Source organism: Miniopterus schreibersii (genome assembly GCF_964146895.1).
Source record: "Miniopterus schreibersii genome assembly, chromosome: 10".
In the NCBI taxonomy this organism is placed as follows: domain Eukaryota; kingdom Metazoa; phylum Chordata; class Mammalia; order Chiroptera; family Miniopteridae; genus Miniopterus; species Miniopterus schreibersii.
Window position 1 is genome coordinate 45,271,463 of NC_138110.1, and position 20,150 is coordinate 45,291,612.

Here is a 20,150-nt window from a genome sequence, read left to right on the forward strand (position 1 = left end):
AGAAGAGCTAAATTATCATAGCTGGGAAAAAAAGCTTAGCAATAAACTATACAGGTGTTTCATAGGCAGGAAGCACACTTGGATAGTTTTCGAAGGAGAAAAGAAAAACATTGAATGGTGTAGGTGTTATAAATGAATATGCTATAAGTTCAGGTTATTCTCAAGTTCTCTTTATTTACCTCTTATGAAAGATATACACCAACCATTAATGTCATTGTACATATTTTGCCAGGAGTTATGACAATTGACAGCGTTAAAGCATTCTTCCGCTGTCATCCTTTGCCCCCTCCTTTATGTTCCCCTGATGTCCATCTTCAGCCTCTCATACTAGCCTTTCCTTTCCCTTCCCTTCTCCATGCCTTTGTTCTGGCTCCAACCCTTCTCATACCTTATGTACCAATCAGCCACTTAATTTTATCAGGCATCTTCCTAAACCTGGATTGATAATTACATTCTTCTTCAATAGCTATAAAAAACTTTTTATGAAATTGTAATTATAATATTACTCTCTGAAAGGATATTTTAAGTACAGAAGTATTCAAAATAAAATATCTTTGCTTCCCAATTTCACTTTTCAGAGGTATCTATTGTTAATAACTAGATGCATGTCCTTGCAAAATTATACAAGGTAGAAATTGTAGTGCAAGTTCATTTATGAATACAGATGGATAAAATTTAATAAATGTTAGCAAACTCAGCATTTTATTACAAGAATAATATGCCTTATAAGACCCCCACCTCACATCATATAAAAATAAATACTAAATAGATTCATGATCTAAATATCAACATTAAATAGTAAGAACATAGAGGAAAATAGAGGAGACATTATTGTAATGTAGTTGAACCTTGAACAACATGAAGGTTGAGGTGCCAACCCCAATGCAATAGAAAATCCACCTATAACTTTTGACTCCCCAAAAACTTAGCAGTCGTCCCTTTGTATCCACAGGGGATTAGTTCCAGGACCCTCCGTAGATGCCTGAAACCATGGATGGTACCAAACCCTATACATACTATGTTTTTTCCTATTCACACGCCTTTTCACATAAAGGAAGCACTTCCCAGCTTCTCTTTGGCATATCTGAATTGCCAGCATCACTACTCTTGTGCTTTATTAAATAAAGTCAGGGTCACTTGAGTGCAGGCACTGTAATACTAGGACAGTGGATCTGATAACCGTGATGGCTAAGTGACTAGCAGGCAGGAAGTGTACACAGGATGGAGACCCTGCACAAGGGATGATTCATGTCCCCAGGTGGGATGGAGCGGATCGGTGTGTATATTGCATCACACTCCTTGGAAGAGCATGCAATTTAAAACTTATGAATTCTTTATTTCTGGATTTTTCCATTTAATGTTTTCAGACTACAGTTGACCCTGGGTAATGAAACTACAAAAAGTAATACCTCTCTACTATCCCCCCCCAATATTCTTTATCTTAGCACCCTGTTTCTTCTACAGAACCTTGTGTTTTAAAATCATTAATTTACTTAGTGTCTCTCTACCCAGCTCCAGCCGCCCCAGTCCAGATTCTTAATCACCTGAAGGCAGGGCTTGTGTATACCTGCTGAGCACATTGGTCACAGAGTGTTTGTTCAATTAATCAACATTTGAATGGATTGAATAAATCTGATTAAGTAGAGAAAACAGGACAGGGATAACCTTATTGTGTTCCAGGAAGATGAAAGTTAGTGAACAAAAGCAGTGTGAGAAAAGCCCAGGGAGTGTTCATAGCAGAGTAACCAGGACAGAAGGTAATACAATGCCATCATGTCAAGTATTCAGAAATAAGTGGGGAAGATGTAGGCAGGTCTCAAACACAAAGTTAGGGAGCTTGGATTTTGTCTCGTATGCATTTGTGTCCCATTAAAGTTTTCAACAAGGCAGTAAAATAAACAGGACCATTAACCTAGCCCTGGTGGGCAGTGCTAGTCCTTATTTTAATTATACTCTATCATAATTGTTGAATTGCTTCTCTCCTTCCCCGCCAGACTGTTACCTCCTCCAGGGTATGTACCATGTCTGAACCACCACATGAGACCCAGCCCAGAGCACAGTGCCTGGTACATAAGGAGGCATGCAGTTAATATCCTCAACTGGCCGACTGAATGAATAAATAAACCTCGGGGGAGCAGTTCTGCTGCCGCAGCTTAGATCATCCTCTGGGGATATCAGAATGGGGGACTAAGCGAGCAGTGAGCACACAGCAGTGACATTGCTGAAGGCCCTCCCGCAAGCCGGGTGGTAGACTCGGCCTTGCCTCTTGATTCACAGTTACCTGGTGAGGGACATATGCGAGAGGGGTAACCACAGACAAGCTGCCTGACTCTGAGAGTGCCAGTCACCGCAGTGATTAATATATATAGCAAACATTTTCTTGCCAAAGCTTAGTTGACTGAATCTAAATATTCTTTCAGAGAGGTCTCCTTAATTATAATGACATGGTATAAATACAAGAAGAGAGAATGCCAGTTATCGCTTTGTATAATAACAGTGTTACTGTTCAGGCACATAAATTATAAGTAAGTTTACCTATTTAAAAGCAAGAAAAGTGCTCAGTTGTGTAATTTAAAACTTTTGAATATGCCACATTTAAAAATTATGTCATTACAACCAGTAGAAGTTAGTAATCACCACTAAAATGTATGTTCTTGAATAGTTGATGAACTACTTACAGTGAAATTCTTTTAAAATTCATTTGAAGGGAAGAATCTAAAGGCACCTACGTTACATTTATTTTCACACATTCCAGACTCACCCTACATGCTTTGAACACCTGTTATGTGGCAAATATTGGGAAAGCTTCTAGAGTTGCACTGTTTGAAGTGGCAGCTCCTAGTCACAGGTGGCAATTTAAATTTGAATTGTAGTTAATTTAAATTAAATTAAATTACATCTTAAGTTCCTTGGCCTCGCGAGCGGCATTTGGAGTGCTCCATAGCCACTTGTGACTAGTGGCCACCATACTCAACAGTGCAGAACAGAGCATCTCCATCATGACAGAAAATTCTACTGGACAGCTCTAAAGAAAAGATGCAAATATGACCCATCGTGAGTACGACAGTCAATAGCATCAGGAGCTACTGACACATCTAGGATTTATTTTTGGAGCAGACTTCTTTGCCCACATTGATAAAAACACTGAAAAGTGTCCTTGTTTCCAGGAGACAGTAATCCTATTCAGTGCTAAGTCAAACTGTGGCCACTACATGAGAGATGAGGCCTTACGCTCGTCAGCTTCTTATCTGTTTGAGCTAGTTGTATATTATTTTGTGTTGAACCAACTGTAGTGTTGTTTTCCAAAATGACATTTTTGAAAGCAAATGACTTCAAGGTATTAGCTTAAACCTGAACTCATCCTTTATGTTCTAATCTACTGGCTTGAAGTTCCTCTGTCTATAAAAGTAATCACTCATAACAGTTTTGGCTGAGTTCCCGCGCCCCTTCACTGGGTCCAGGATTTGAAGAGTCTGAATGAATGGGGGAGTTTATCATAAAGCGCCTGACAGTGCAGACATCAGGAGGGTTTATGGATAAAGATGAAATCTTGGCCTATCTGCTCCAGATGTTTAACCGCTGTCTCGTTCTCTTGCAGATCACTTACAAAGCAGTCAGTTCCTTTGACCCAGAAATAGACTTATCCAATCAAAGTGGAAGAGTCTCGAAACTTGGAAATGAAACCCATTTTCTGTTTTTTGGACTGTATCCAGGGACAACGTACTCCTTTACCATCCGAGCTAGTACAGCTAAGGGTTTTGGACCTCCAGCAACAAATCAGTTTACCACCAAAATATCAGGTACTGTATCAGTCTTACATGTTTTATCAGAAGTGGCATTTTGTACTTTTTCATTCCCATTGTCAAGTATGCAGAGCTCACCCAAACTTACACATCACATTCAAATGAATACTTTTGGATGTCTGAAAATCAGAATCATGGAATTAAATGAAATACTACAAATATTCATAATTTGAGAGCTTAAGATCCTTCTGTGTTAAGAAGTAGGCACTGTCTCAGTAGTTTGCATTGGAGACTTGGGCATGAGCAGAAGGTTCTGTTCTGTTCACTCTTACCCCTTCCCAGTCCCCAGTTACCAGAGCAGCAGTGCTGGAAACATCTCTGTAATGAGCCATGAATGATTGAGTGCTCAACAGAAAGACAGCATTCTATGGAGTTCAATGCCAGAAGGATCAGCCTTCCTTGGGACCTTCCCCATTAGCAGTTTCACGTCCTAAAGAGAGGCGACAACAGAGAAGTTGCACCAGGCACTTACGGCCTCTAGCGTTTTTGCTTGTAGACTCAATTATGCCATCCAACAAAAGATATAATTTGAAAAATATTTCTGGGCATATGCAACTGTGCAGAAAATTTCTTTGTGCTTCAGACTAGAGGAAATGGAGTTGCCATCTGGTGTGGGATATGTAACAGCAATAAACACTTTCCGTGGACATTTTATTTTTCCATTGTTTTCCCCTTTGGGTAGGAGAGGGGAAGTATTTGAGTTTGGGCTTTGATTGTTTGGGTTGGGGGCAGATGAGCAGAAGGCGGGTGAGGAAGGTAACTTAGTCAGGGGTAGCTATATAATATTTAGCCCGATTTTCATATATATTGTCCCTCATTCCTTGTTTTATAAAAGTTCTTGTTTGGAAATGAAGGAAGGGAAATGCAACCAGAGTACTGTAAGTGTTCTACTGGGTTTTGAGGGAGGAAGGTTTGGAATTTTGTTTTTAAGCAATTATAACTTAAAGGGAAATTTTTCATTGTACAAGATTTTATTTATGAGCATAAGCTTGACTTGAAGTTTAATATACAGTCAATATTTGATATGAAGCATTAGGTTATAAGAACAACCTGGAGAGTCGTAAAGACGAAGAAGTCTTGGGAGGTTAGGAAAATAGCACATGTTGTACAGATGAGGGAGCAGAAAGACCACTGGCTTGCAGTCTGAAAGTATGGGTTCTGTTTCATTTTTCCATGTACTTCCTCTCTGATTTTGATCAAGGAATTTACTCCCAGATGTAAATTAAGATGATATTATCTGATGCATGGATTTATCACGAAGATTTAGAGAGGAAATGTGTACCAATGTGTATACCTCTTAGCCCTTTTTTTCTTTTCTTTTTTTTCTGTAATTTTCCCCCATGGATACCGCATTTCAAAAGATTATTATCTTAAAAGATGTGTTCTTTTAGAAAAATAATTCATTTTTACCATTTTCATTAAATTAAAATTCTGGTTGATATGGGTCTGAGCATTGTTAGCCCACCAGGTTCATACAATTCTATCCAAAAGCAAAGACAGTTGACATTTTAATTAGCCTACACAGGCTTATCAAGAATAACTATGTAATTTTTATAGTTCAAAAAATTACAATTTATGAGCCCCTATTTTCTACTTTCATGGATCCCAGATAGAGAACTGCTCTCTATACAAAATGTAATTCTGTATTATGAATTTAAGTTCATTTTAATGGAATCGGATTTAATTTTTAATGCTAAGAAAATCCAATAAATGGAACTGAGATATAACCTATGTCTTTACATGAAAGCTCTTTATATCTAAGAGATTTTTAAAACTATATTTGTAAAAAATGATCTCTAATGTTCTCACCAGGTACCTATCCCTGTGGGCCGTAAAAAGACCATGTGCCCTCTCACATCCCAGCCTTTATGAAATGATTTGTCTTGTTCATCATGATGACAGAATTACCAGAGAGCTCTGTTGTTATCTTCTCGGAATAAGAGCTAACCAACCATCTAGAAAACAAAGAATGCCAGGAAATGACCTTGGAAATAGGAGTCACATTAGGAGAACTAACATTTATAGAATTATATTTGCCTGGCTCTCTTTGAATTCCTATAACAACCCTAGAGGGTAATTTCCTATTTGGAAAGATGGGTAGACCAAAGCTCCAGAGATTATGTGCCAAAGCGCCTCTGCTGGTTAGAACGAGGCACAGTGTAAAGTCAAGCCCAGGACTTTCTTACTTCAGTTGCCTTATCTTTTCCACTCCTTGCTTTTCCTGGGAGCCCACCAGTGGCCACTAATTTCAACAGGCATCTCTGGCTCCTACCATCTGCTTCAAACCCCTGGTGGATTTTTGGTACACAAAAAAACTTGACTTCAAACTGTAAAGTTCAATGTTATGATCCTACTAATTATTTCTTAAATGGGCATTTAAAGTATATATTTTTAAGAAAAGAACACAAATTATAAACGTACAGGTTAATGGATTTTCACCAGCTCACTACACTTATTTAGCAAGAATCCAAACAGAAATTTACTAACACTTCACATGCCCTGCTCATGCTCTCTCCAGCTTTGATCTCTGAGATCAAAGAAGTCAGCATATACTGGTTTTAGCAGTTGTCCCTGATATTTTGTGTAGGGTATATATGTAACAGCTGCTCATGGTCAGTGGATCGCTGCAATTTCATCTAAGTGCACGGTGTTCTTAATGTTTTTTGTAAATGAAAGTAGACAGAAACTGAAAAGATAAACCAGAAATAATGAGTCTCCCATCTTATGCCTTTTTCCCCAGCACCCTCTATGCCAGCTTATGAACTCGAGGCCCCTTTGAATCAAACTGACAATACAGTGACAGTCATGCTGAAACCTGCGCACAGCCGAGGCGCGCCTGTCAGGTACTGAGCAGAGGAGGGCTGGGCTGGCTCTGGAGAGGTGGAAACTAAAGTCAAATTGATTAATTTCTCCAATGTGTTCTCTAGGGATATGCTGCAAACCTCAGTCAGCATGTAAACTCGTATCTTTATTAGTTCTAATTAAAAGAAATGACTGAGGAAAAGGCAAGTGCTTTGATGTGGGGTGATCAAGTATTGTGTAAAGAGTTCGAGGCTGCAAGTGAGGTTGTTCTTTGAACACAAGGAACAAAAGCCCCAGTCTGCTGGGAGGTGGCTTTGCAGTTGGCTTGCAGCCATTTAGCTACCCAAGGGCACCTGACATCTTTGTCCTGAACTCTATTCTTTAAGTAGACCTTTTGTCTGTTTGTTTGTTTACCTGGGGTTTAAGTTTGGTTACCTTTTTTCTGAATTGACTGATTTCTTAGTTGAATATGTGGTGGATAATTTTTTAGAAAGAAGTAGACCAGCGATTTTCAACCGGTGTGCTGCAAGAGCACACTGGCGTGCCGCAAGAATTTTTAAAACATGCGATATCTGACGAAGTGACAATAGCCATTTGATGTGAATGAATCAAAATTATACCTACTTTTGTCGGATCAGCAAGAAATATATTTTTTGGTGTGCTGCAGAATTTTAGTAATTAGTTTATGTGTGCCATGAGATGAAAAGGTTGAAAGTCGCTGAAATAGACTATTGGAAAGAGCATTGTGAGGTCTTTATTTGAACAGATTTAAGTTTATTACCAACATGTAGGTCTCATTTCTCATTCCATGATGATTTATATAGCCAAGAAATTACAAAGTGTAACTTTTACAGTGGATGAATAAAATAAATTTATTCTTCCTAGGAAGGAGCAAAGGAATGCCTGAATAACTCTTGAATATGAACTTGTCATAAGCTCATTAATCTATATAAATGAAATTTCTGCTTGTTTCAGAGGGATTCAGATGTTCTGTACTATGAGAAGTGATTCCTTTCATAATAATCTATTACTTTCAACAGCATACTCCGAGGAAACATTTACATTCACAATTAAGGCTATATTGGATTTGTTTCCATGTTCCTTTTGTAAAATTTTATTTCATTAACCTTTTGAAACCTGGCTGTTTTCTATCATGTTTTTACTATAGTATCACACAGTGATCAGTTGGACTTCTTGATCTCTGAGAAGATATATACTAGTTTTAGTCCACAGAATCAAGAGTAAGAGGAGAATAGCATTAGTTGATAGTGAAGTCACATCAGGGTAGAATCACAGAAATTATTTGAAAATCTACAAAATTATAGTAAAACTTTTTTATTTACTCCGTTGACTCTCTCAGCATAATTTATAGCTCATATAAAAGAATTAGGATTGCCATTCATAGGTGCAGTTTGTGAAAACACTATGAGCTATGTGAAAGCTCTATTCTAAACTTCAGTTATTATCACTGCTAAAAGAGTGATGCCACTGACACCACCCCAAACCTTAGGGTTGATTTGTGTGTGGTGTTGACTGGTTGCACTGATCTGAATGAGCCAAGGCACACGCTCATTAGATGGCTATCCAAGACCCAAGTGCACTGGCCATGGGTCATTCTTTTTTCGCTCCGGAAGGCTGAATTATTATTAAATGAAAGTTGGTGCTCTAACCATGGCCTTTGGAACATCATTTTTTCTGACCAATTTAACAGTTGCTCAGACTCAGCAGCAGTGGGCCATTAGGACAGGAGGTGGTGGTCCCAATAGAAACATCACGATAAAATGAAAGGGTGGAGGTCACTCACGTTCAGTGCCTCCAGGCAGAAGGAGACTGAAATCCTAACCATTTCTCCAAACAGCCAGTTATTCCCTATTCTACTTTATTCCTGTATAAACTCATTTTTCACATCTTCTATTCTTATTGCATTGTTCCTTCAAACCCTTTCTGTCAGATTTCCATCTATGTCTTTTTATGGATCTTTCCAAATCTAAGTTTTCAAATAATATTCCTTTGGGCAGGTTAGTCCTTCCAGGTTAGTCCCCCTTCCCTTATCTTTGTAAATTGTCACCTGCATTTCAAACTGCTGTTCATATTTTCTGTCATATGTGTTGCTAAAGTATGATTTTATTGTTTCCATTTAAACCTTTCTAGTTGTTTTTGGAGACTTTGAAGCCTTACTAGTTCATTAATTATAAATATCCTCAGATATCTTATGCTTATAAAAATACAGACTCGAATGCTTGTCAGAGTATCCAAGATACAGAGCTTTTACCACAGGTCTTACATCATTTCGTCAGGCCCAACTCTCTACCTCTGCTACGATTACAACTTAGGTTGTGACATCTTCTTTCACAATCGCCGTAATGCCCTCTGGTCCAAGTTCAGCACTGCTCTACTTTGATTAAACATCATGCTATTATTAGCTAAATATTCTTTGAATTTGACAGGGTCACTTTGCACTCTGCCTCTATTACACCTTCACCCACAATGTTAGCGTCTGGAAATTAATAAATTTACTATCTATGTTCATTATCTAAATCCAAAATGCTAGAACCAATTTCACCTCCTGTGGGACACTATTCAGTAAGCATGACAGGGAAATCCGCCACAGATACTGCCTTTATTGGAAGGATGTTTGTCTTGAATGGGTAAATTTTATTGCACAAATTTGAGAGAGGAAATTATCTCAGTCTCACCTGTCAAAAGATTTTTTGCAGGAAAGTAAATATTCTCTTCAAAGAATTCATTATTATAATACAACAAAGTGGGACTGATGATCTATTGAGTAAATAGAAGACCAATATAACTAGAAGGATTCGTTTGGGCGGGGGAAGCCTATAATACTCTCAAACTAAATGGGCTATATGAAAATTTTCCATTTCATTTGGTGTTTAGAGAAATAAGAACTCTGATTAGGGAATCATAGGGACCTAAAATATAAAGCCATAATGTAGATTAAAACATTTGAACACATCTGGAAATTTGCAAAATGCACATGTAATCAAACTGCAATGCAAGAAAGCGTTTCCCAAATGATAAGATAAATACTAGAAGAAAGAAGGGAAATGGAAGGAACATCTGTTTGCTTTCCTGGGTTTTTCACAGTGTTATGTGTTCAAAAGTACTGTCATTGTGTGATTTCCAAAACACATTCTTTCAACTGATTTGATTTTGTTAATCCATGTTCATCAGTGTTACAGATTCACTCGTACTTCGTTTATGCACTTCACTAAGTAAGGCATTGATTCCACTACGAGCACTCAGCGTGGTTAGTGCAGGTTCTTGAAATTGCACTAAACTCTCAATGTAAGCAATTGTTGTCTTTTTATTGATCAACACATCAGCTCTGTCACAAACAATTATTTAAATCCTAAGGTGGCTAGAAGAACACAAATTTCATCATTCCAGCTGGTAAACAAGCACCTAGGACAGAATTTAATGTCTGTTCATGGTTTCAGTTGTTGTCTTTAATAATACAGGGAAAAGCTTAATTTTCTTTTACTCATTTAGAGTCACCTCTTTTCTCTCTCTTTTCTCCATTGCTCATCACATGTAGACACAACCCAGCAGTGAAAAACCTTGTAATTTGCCAATAAAAGAGCAGCTCTAAATAAAGAATGAGTTGTACACAAACTTTACACAACAAAAATTCCACCTGTGACTTTGTTTTTCACATATATATGTACATATATATAGACACACACTCATATATATATATATATTCTCCTGTTTGCACTATCCCTCATTAATAATGTATTATACCTTCTAATAATGGTCAGTATGCTTGAGAATCATTTCTGAGCCTAGGCGATGGTGTTTTCAAATGACTCTCATTTTGGTTCTTAGGACATTGTTGCTTCAGTTTGTTCATAAATGTTTTGGACCTTCGTGTCTCCTTAATTAAAACTCAGTGCTTGGATATGTTGATTAATTAAACATTCTGATATTTATTTCGATGAAAAGATAAAAGATTAAGTTCTTACTTTTTAACTCATTCATTCAGGAGATACTATTAAATGGAGAAGGACCTGTTACAGTTTTGTCTGTCTGTGGGGGTGGGAGGTGGGCAGTAATCACATCAACAACCCAGACACCTAAACGTACAAAAGTAACTTTAATTTGTGGCAGCCACTTTGTTGTTATTCTAATAAAGGGAGCCCCAGTTATTTTAGTGTTGTGCTTTTATTGTCACTAGTAACTTATTGTACTGTGTTAGTCCTTGCAACCAAATGCTTCCTCAATGGTTATATTTAAAAAGAAACTAGTGAATAGTTTCTGTAGCTGAGAATCAGGACAGCAAATAGGAACCTCAACATTATGAATAGGGAAGAGAAGAGGGCATAAGGAATGGAAGAAATATTTTGTCTTACTTTTTTAAGGATGTGTTCTAGTTAAGTAAGATTTCAAATGAGATAAGAAATGTTTTCTATTATGGCAAGCATAAATATTTCATTCGTCCAAAACACTTCTGATTTTATTTTATTTTATTTTTTGTTAATCCTTACCCAAGGATATTTTTTCCATTGATTTTTAGAGAGAGTGGGAGGGAGGGAGGAGGGGAGAGACAAAACATCAATGTGAGAGAGACACGTCAATTGGTTGCCTCCTGCATGTGCTCAGCTGGGGCCAGGGATGGAACCTACAACCCAGGTATGTGCCCTTGACAGGGAGTCAAACCAGTGACCCTTTGGCGTGCAGGCCTACACTTTAACCACTGAGCCATACTGGCCAGGTCAGCACTTCTGATTTTAAAAAAGACTTGTCTCATAGAGTAGCTTCAGTTTTACATATAAATAAAGAACTATTTTTATATAATATGTCCAGATTTTTATTTAATTGGTTTTGCCCTGAATTCATTATTGTGGTAGACTTTGCAAATGTCTGCTCTTTTTATTTACTTCTCTCTGTCAATTTTCCCCTTATGCTGCTTTGCCTTAAGTAGCTAACTAGGAAAATGTGAGCACATTTTAAAGCCTCATTGTTAACCTGGTTTACTCAAAGTACTCATCAAATATTCTTTTGTAACAAATTAGACAGAAAATTAGAAGTGTATTCAAGGATGCTGTTTTTTTCTATCAAGTCCTTTGTCCTTTGAAGAACCCATACTGTTTTCTTAGAACAAGGTGAAGGACAAGTTTTCATTCCATTGAAGATAAATAGGCAGTAAAGCCATTGTATTTATTTTAAGGTAATGTGTTGCACTTCTTAAAATGTTTGTATTTGATCCTGGGGCTATATGGGAAATGAGATTTATTCTCCTTGTAGGCCATCAGCCTGCACTCATGTCCCTAGCTGGTTATCACACAGCAGTTTTTGTTAAAGGGACTCAGCACGAGGGTGGGAGTCAGGATGTCTGTGAAATGGCACCTCAGATGGGACAGCGAAACAGATCTTTTGACATAAAAACAAGAAAAGAGATCATTATTATTAATGAAAGGTAGAGATAATCACACATTTTGGTTTAAGAAGTTTCTAATATTAGGAATTATAATTGTTGGCATATGATTTAATACTGTTTGGAAGTTGAATGTTAAGAAGTATGGACCATTTTTTTTAAGCAGCAGCAATCTTCATGATTGCCTACCACTTGTAAGTCCAAGGGAAAACATGTTCATTCCATTACCACCTTCTTGGACGTCCCATTCACTTCTGTTTTGTGTAAGGAGCCTTTGAGCTATCAACATCATAGGGTTCTTGTGAAGATTATATGAGGCAATATTTTTAAAACATTTCAAGCCATACTTCACACATACTAAATACTAGACCTACTATGGAAGTGTTTTTTCCTTATGCAGCATGCTTCAGACCATGTCAATGGGTGGTTTGTGGTGTTGTTTCTTTTCATAGGACCAGCTCTGGTCCTCTGACTTTTCTTTGTGTGTTTCATTTAATTCAAATCTGATATCATGAAAAGTCTAATTTTACATGAAAAATAAATTAAAATTTAACAATTGTTTCTATCAATAAAAATCATAAATAGAATTTCTGTAAATTCTACTATCTTTACCGCATTTCAAATTTTGATTGCATCTGGCTACCTTTTATTTATGCATTTCCAAGTTTTTAGGAACTGCTATTATAAGTAGGAAATGAACTTTCTGCAGGCCTCTGTTCTGTAAAACAACATAACTCTTTTGAAAGGTTAAGTGTTTCCCTGTTGACCCCTGAATCATTAGTTAATTATGGTTATTATCAGATCTACTGAAAAAACATAAGCATACAACAAAAGGAAACTGACCTTCTTTATATGGCTGCTCTAAAAGTAAAATTCACAATATGGCATCCCAGTGAAGATTCAGTGAGACATTTTACTTGCTTGTCTTGATGAAGTCCAATGTTCTGTTCACCCTCGAAGAATCTGAATCTCTCCACTTTCTTCAGAGAAAGATATTTGTGGTGCAGGTGCCATTTCACAATTATGTTAGAATTGAATCCCCAGATTTCACAAATTTTGTTTTTTTCTTTTTTCATGTTTGTGTAGATAGATGGTAGAGGTAGAGGTAGAGGTAGAGATAGAGATGATAGAGATAGAGATAGAGATAGAGATAGAGATAGAGATAGAGATAGAGATAGAGATAGAGATAGAGATAGAGATGATAGAGATAGAGAGAGATGAGAGAAAGAGAGAGAGATTATTGTTGACATTATTACAGATGTCTCCCATTACCCCTCTTTTTTCACCCTCCACTCGGCCCCTGCCCCACCCCAGGCCTTCACCACACTACTGTCTGTGTCCAGGGGATATGCATATATGTATATAAGTTCTTTGGATAATCTCTTCCCACCCCATCCTCCCTCCCCTCTGAGATCTGTCAGTCTGTTCCATGCATCCATGTCTCTAGACCTATTTTGTTCATCAGTTTAATCAAAATAGTTTCATCTAAGAGTTTGATACTGGCTCAGAGGAGCCAGTTAATGATTTAAAAATATTTATTACTAATGATTCACAAAAAAGTGTATCCCTTTATTTTATTTTCTTGCTGTAATGGCAATGTTATTTTGAGAAAGAGAAAACTGAAGTGTAAAATCTCACAATGCAAAGTTTGCCTTCAGATACAAAGATTCTATAACATACATATAAAAGTAGCTTCATTTTTTTTTTTTTTTAAATATATCTTTATTGATTTCAGAGAGAGGAAAGGAGAGGGAGAGAGAGAGATAGAAACATCAATGATGAGAGAGTCATTGATCGAGCCCGTAACCCGGGCATGTGCCCTGATCGGGAATCAAACCCCGATCGCCTGGATCCTAGGTCAACGCTCAACCACTGAGCCACGCCCGACCGGGCATAAAGTAGCTTCATTTTAAATTAACCTGTTAGAAACTGATGTATAATTTCCAGATCTAAACAGTGCTATGTTCTAAATTAATTAGAAACTACCAAATCTACCAATAATTAATAATCAAGATCAGTATGGCCTAAAACACAATATAGTGTCAGGTGTCACCTATAGCCTTTTGGACAGGCAAAATCACTCTTTCCTCCTTTGGCATATTCTAAGGAGGAAACTACTCTAGTATCAAATGATTACTCTGGGCCATATAATTTGTGGACCTAACTTTGAAATAAGCCACATGATATAGAGATGGAATATCCTCTTTGGAATTAAACCTAGTTTCAAATCCCAGCTCTCTCAACCACTAGCTATGTGACCATTACAGATTTCCTAATCCTCTGAGCCTCGGGTTCCTTATCTTTCCAAAGCAGGGATAACACTGTTGTATGTCATGGAGCTGCTACGATTACATTTACCGCATACTCACTAGGGTCCGAGCACTGTGCTAAGCACTGGGGATGCAGAGGAGCTTGTGATGGCGGGAGTAAGTCGTCCAAGAATCTAGGTTAGGAAGGACAGTGGGAAGATCAGCGCAGCAGCCTGCAGGATGGACCAGAGGGGCGGGCGCAGGAGCGGGTGAGGGAGGCGCAGTCTGCAGGTTGTGCTGAGTCCTCCCAGCCGGCCTTCTTTCCCACTAGGCCCGGTTAAGATATAGCTAACTCGTAGGGCTTGAAGGGAAGGGGTCTTGTAAATGCCAAATGCTAATTTTTAATAGAAACCAGATTTAGAGAAATCAAAACCATTTAGTCCTTTCTAGAAAAAATAAAAAAGAGAGAATGTATTTACTAATCAAAGTGGTGATGTTGGCCATTTAAAGTACTGTTAAAGTGAATATTGGAACACTAGAAATTGAAAGTCTGGCTTACCAGTGACCGTGATAATTTATTGGAAATTACAGATCGTCTGAATATTTTTAAATCCAGATTTTCATAAGCGGTAAATATGTGGCATTATTAGTCCCTCCTGTTCAGAAGACTCCTCTGGATCTTCCCCTTTTCTCTATGCCTTCCATCTACGGCATTACCCTGGCCTCTTTGCCCTGACTTCTGTAGCGATTATCATGTGTGTTGAGTACGTATGCAATGCCTATTGAATGGGTGCAGCAGGGTTTTTGCTTATTGAAAGCCAGAGTGCAAATGCTCCTCAGCTCCTAAAGGAATGCCACGCCGCCAGCACACTCAGCAGATGATTGTGGCTAAGTCTTGACCAGGGCCAGGGAAGAACTAAGTTTTTGATCAGACTATTTCTCATTCCTACTATGCCCAAAGGAACCCTTGCTTGTCGCAGAAAAGATAAATGCCTGCGATTGGAACTAGAGATTACATGAACGCCCTTGAGTGTCATTTACAGCAGAGGCCATACGTTACACACAGCTGCCTCCCTAGAGGCCAAGCAGGTGTGCTGCGCATTCCCCGTCACTGACCAGTAGCCCAGAAGCCATCTGTCACGGGGAGGGAGGTGCACATACAAGTTGATTTCATTTTCATTTTCCATGGACAACAGAGAGAGTTACATGCTGTTTTTCCCCCTCATCTCTCTATGAATGTGAACAGTGGAATAATTTCAAAGTAGTCTCAATTTTAAACCCAGAAGTTGAAAATGCCTTGAATTGAACTGTATATTGCCTTACGAATCTCAGAGCTGCTATGCCATTTGCTCTCAGGAACTGCTGGGTCTTCCGAATCACAATTATTGATTCCAGGGAGTTTAAGGGATAAATTTCTAGAGGTGTTCTAAGCTAAACTGATGGCCTTTGGGAGAGGGGATCTTGGAAATTTTGACAAAGAGTGACTGATTTGACTATATAGATGCCTCACTTTCACTTTTTTAAGGTGTTAAAATCTCAGGTGTACACGAGAAAAGATTACAAGTTCTAAGAGACTGATAAAGTCACTTATGGGGCAGATAGTGAAAGTTAACCCTCTGTGCTGCTTAGAGGCACAGCCTTTTCGAGCCCAGGAACAACTCAGAGAGGACCTGACCACCTGCCTCTCCTTAACACTGCTTCTTAATCCCATTTCAGGGGGAGGGGCACAGTCATATAATAAACTCTGTTTTATATCATTCTCTTCAGCAGAACATTTTCTCAACCAGCACTTACAAATAATTATTTATCATGAGAACACAAAAATGCTGATTCACCTTGTTTCATCAAAAATTAAAGTATATGTTTTATATTTTATGTTATAAAATATAAGATATAAATATATATTATATTATTATATTATTCTTGTGATGGTTACCTGTATTTAGTTTTCATCTACTTAATTAAATTAACATTCAATTCTTCAACCTGTAGTAAAAGGATTAGGAAGGGATGTTAGCTTTTTTCCATATTACCATATCCCCTTTGAGGTGTTCTCTATGTCCCAGTTCTTGCATTTCTCTCCTTTTACTGCAAAGTGTTTTCCTGTCCAGCATCAGTGTTTCTTCTGCTCAATGAGAAGTGGGAAGAGCTCTCTGCAGTTATGAGTATCTCATTAAAGTTCTTTTCTTTATAATACTGCAAACTGTTACAGGAAATTTTAGGGTTGACATTTGACTATTATTCATTCATTCTTCATTCATTCACCAAATATCTATTGAATGCTTTTCTGTTCAAGTCTCTGTGCTAGGATGGTGCTGAATGCTGCAGAGAAAAGTCCAGGGCACTCTACCAGCATCTGACATAAGGGTGGAATTCCAACAAGGGAATCAGGATGTGCGATTTAAGCTGAAACCCTAAGGAGAAGTAGAAGATAGTCATTGAGGAGCTGGAAGACAGGTATAGGTCCACCAAGGAGAAGAACAACCTATAAAAAAGCCTGAGATGCCCTGGCCAGTGTGAGTCAGTTGGTGGAGCATCGTCTCATGCACCAAAAGGTCACTGGTTCTGTTTTCAGTCAGGGAAAATGCCCGGGTTGCGTGCTTGATCCCCAATACTGGGCCTGCAGGAGGCAGCCAATTGATGTTTCCCTCTCACATTGATGTTTCTCTCTCTCTCTCCCTCTCCCTTCCTCTCTCTATGAAATCAATAAAAAAATTTTAAATAAATAAACCTGGGATAGGAGAAAATTAAGAGGCAAACAGTGGTCATCCTAGTAAATACAATTAAAAACACATGCAGAGTAAATGAGGTTTGACCAACACGCAAGAGTATTGGATTTATGCAGTTAATGCTGAAAGTGAGCATTTTCCCAGGTTAATCATTATGTAAAATTTATGTAAATATCACAGGAAATGCAAAATGATTTTCATAATTTAGCCTCTATCATTAGTACCTCAGACCTAATTTAGTGTGCAATGAATGTTTATTGACTCGAACCTCTTCTTTTTCTTACCAAGAGTAATTATCACAGAAGCTTTCATAGATAAGAAGCTGAAGGTTTAAAGCTGCCTTTTAACTAGCCAGAATATCAGGAGTAAGAAGGGTTTTAAATTTATATTTTCATCTCTAAATAAAAGTTAAATACATTGACCCTTCCATATAATGCATATGCATAAAAGCATACCCTGCCTTTATCCTTGAATCAGCCTCTTATGTTTTGTTAAATGAGAAGAGAAATTCAGAAAGACTCCTTCAAATAAGCCACTGCTACAAATTCACATTCCATCAGGAAGGTGACTAGAGTCTTGCCCGCCTGTATTAACTCCTTCGAAGACCTGCCTCTCTTCTCACCTCTCACTTCTCACCTCGCACCCCACTTTCTCCTTTGCTGTTCATCACTCCTTTGCTGCCTTAGTTCTTCTGCTTTTCCAACTGTCCAATCGGTGCTCCATACTGGGGCTGCAGGGATCTTTCATTCTGCTCTCTCTCTCTCTCTCTCTCTCTCTCTCTCTCTCTCTCTCTCTCACACACACACACACACACACACACACACACACACTCCTTCTCTCTCACTCAATTACCCTCTGAGGTATAGCCCAGATATCTGCTTCCTCGGAGAGCCTCCTCTCGCCTTGCTCCCCTGGCCTACCTAGGACTTGCTCACCTCACTGTGGTGACTGCTTGCTCTGCTAAACTGCCCTCTGTGATTTAACCTCTGAATTTCCAACCCTGGTTCTGCACTGGGCAGAGCCCTCAATTCATGTTTTGTTTTTCAAGAACTAATTGGACTGTAAAAGGATTTTTAATGGGACAAAGTTATGATTGCATTTTCACCTTGGGTCAGTCGTTGGGCAGGGACATGGAGGAGTAAATGGGCCCATGTGCTTCCAGAAACGCAGGGGTCTTGGTGGGGAGAAAGCTGGCAGGTAATTCTGTGGTGCTCACTGTGTTCTCTCCAAATGACTGAAGTTTAACTTAGACTGAGTGGAATCTTGTCTCTCTGATGTAAATAATTCATAGGACTTAATATCTTAGGAAGATGGTGTCACAAATTAAAAGAGCATGTAGCATGGACCAGAAGCTTTGGGCTGACATCTGGGCTGTGTTTTTGCTATTGTGTAGTCTAGGCCATCCTGCAGACTCAGAGTCTTTCTTCATTTCTGCAATCAGAGTTCATATGCAGCTCACATATCTCACAGTACGGTCATGAAGATTAACATAAGTGAAAGTTCTTTGTAAACTGATAAGCTAAAAAAAGGCAAAACTGTAATATTAGGATTTGCTTAACAAAACATGTTGACTGGATTGCTATTCAGTCTTTATTCCCTTTATTCCTTGCTTTTTGTACGACGCTTAGCATTTCTAATCATTACCGCCCTTTAACTTACACCAATATACTGTGATTATCACTTTAATAGGATCTATGTTCTAATAATAGTACAGTGACCCATATTTTGACAATAATTTTTTTAATTTTATTGACATTTAGAGAGAGGAAGGGGGAGAGAGAGAGAGAGAAAAACATCAATGTGAGAGAGAAGTATCAATTGGTCCCCTCCCACACATGCTCGGGGGATCAAACCTGAGTATGTGCCCTGACCGGGGAATCGAACTGACCACCTTCTGGTACACGGGACGAGGCTCCAACCCACTGAGCAACATCAGCCAGGGTGAGAGTAATTTTAGGGAAGCTGTAATAAATGTGTGTTTGGTATTAATATTGTATATGCATTCTGTAGAAGATCTTTTGCTCCATCAAACACCAGGGAGATGAGAAGTCATTGTTGATTGGAATAATTACAAATAATAGCTCTTTCCTAGAAAGAAAGGTACAGAGATATGCAGACCATAAAAATGCAGCCAACCACAGCACGGAGTTTGGTGACCCTGGGTTTAAATCCTGGCCGCTACTTGCTCTGTAACCTTGGACAAGTTGTGTAACTTTTCTGAGTCTCATTCTGCTCATCAGTTAGATGTGAGTAATACTAATATCCACCTCAGAGGAGGCAGGAGAATTAATGACATGTAAGAAAGCTCTCGGGACAGCATTTAACACACGTGTTATCTCATCAATGTAGGAAAGCTTTTCTTATTTATCATTGACATTGTTCTAGCCTGTAATGATGGCAATGACTTGTAATAACGTGGTATCCTGGGAAATTTTCTAGGTTCTAGTACAATATTTCTGAACCTGAGTTATGATCTTCTGAGCAGCTTGTGATAGAGGAATAATAACTTCAATAAAAATAATAATCATTGTTTCTTAGACTGAGTAGCTCTAGTGCACCAGGCCCATGGGTGGTCCTCTATGAAATGATCTGTAGCCATCCAAAGCAGACTCCCTAGTCATATGTGAGCACCCCCATCCACAGGTGAAGGAACTGAGATCTGGGGAGGTTAACAGGCATATCTGCTGTGCTCTCTCTGTGCAACCTTACATGGCTGGGACGCCACATTAGCCAGCAGGAACTGGTCCCCTCCCAGGAGCCATCCCCACTCCCCTTCCCTCAGCCCACAGGCATCTTCCTCCAGACTCTCTTTGGAACCAAGGTGGTTACACCTTCCTTTGCAGACATTGGCTATTCTGAAAATTAATATTATTTCTTTACTATCTATCTCTTCTAGTGTTAAAAAAACAGATTACACCTTTGTTTTTAGATTATGACCATTGGACTCTTGGGAGTTAGTCCTGTTACTTAATTCTTAGAAGTTAGAAACATGGTTTCTTGTTGTTTTCTTCCGTATTTCTTCATTAATATTTTTAAACTACAGCTTTGTTTTTGGTAGTCCAGCTTTATCACAGTCTGCTCAATGTGGAGGAGAGAAATTTTGAGGACTTGAATAACTTGGATTAAACAAAGTTGTTTTAGTGTATTAGATTGTTTTAATCAAATCATCCCA

General features: G+C 38.4%; 1 protein-coding gene across 3 annotated transcripts in view; it reads left to right on the forward strand.

The window, feature by feature from the left end:
• Window positions 1-20,150, forward strand: part of PTPRM (protein tyrosine phosphatase receptor type M) — a 617,272-nt gene that overhangs the window by 362,740 nt on the left and 234,382 nt on the right. For all 3 annotated transcript variants that reach the window (XM_081149146.1, XM_081149148.1, XM_081149147.1), the window contains exons 10-11: window positions 3,599-3,800; window positions 6,544-6,646. In XM_081149146.1, coding sequence (XP_081005272.1) covers window positions 3,599-3,800; window positions 6,544-6,646 — 305 coding nt within the window. The remainder of the gene's footprint in view (window positions 1-3,598; window positions 3,801-6,543; window positions 6,647-20,150) is intronic.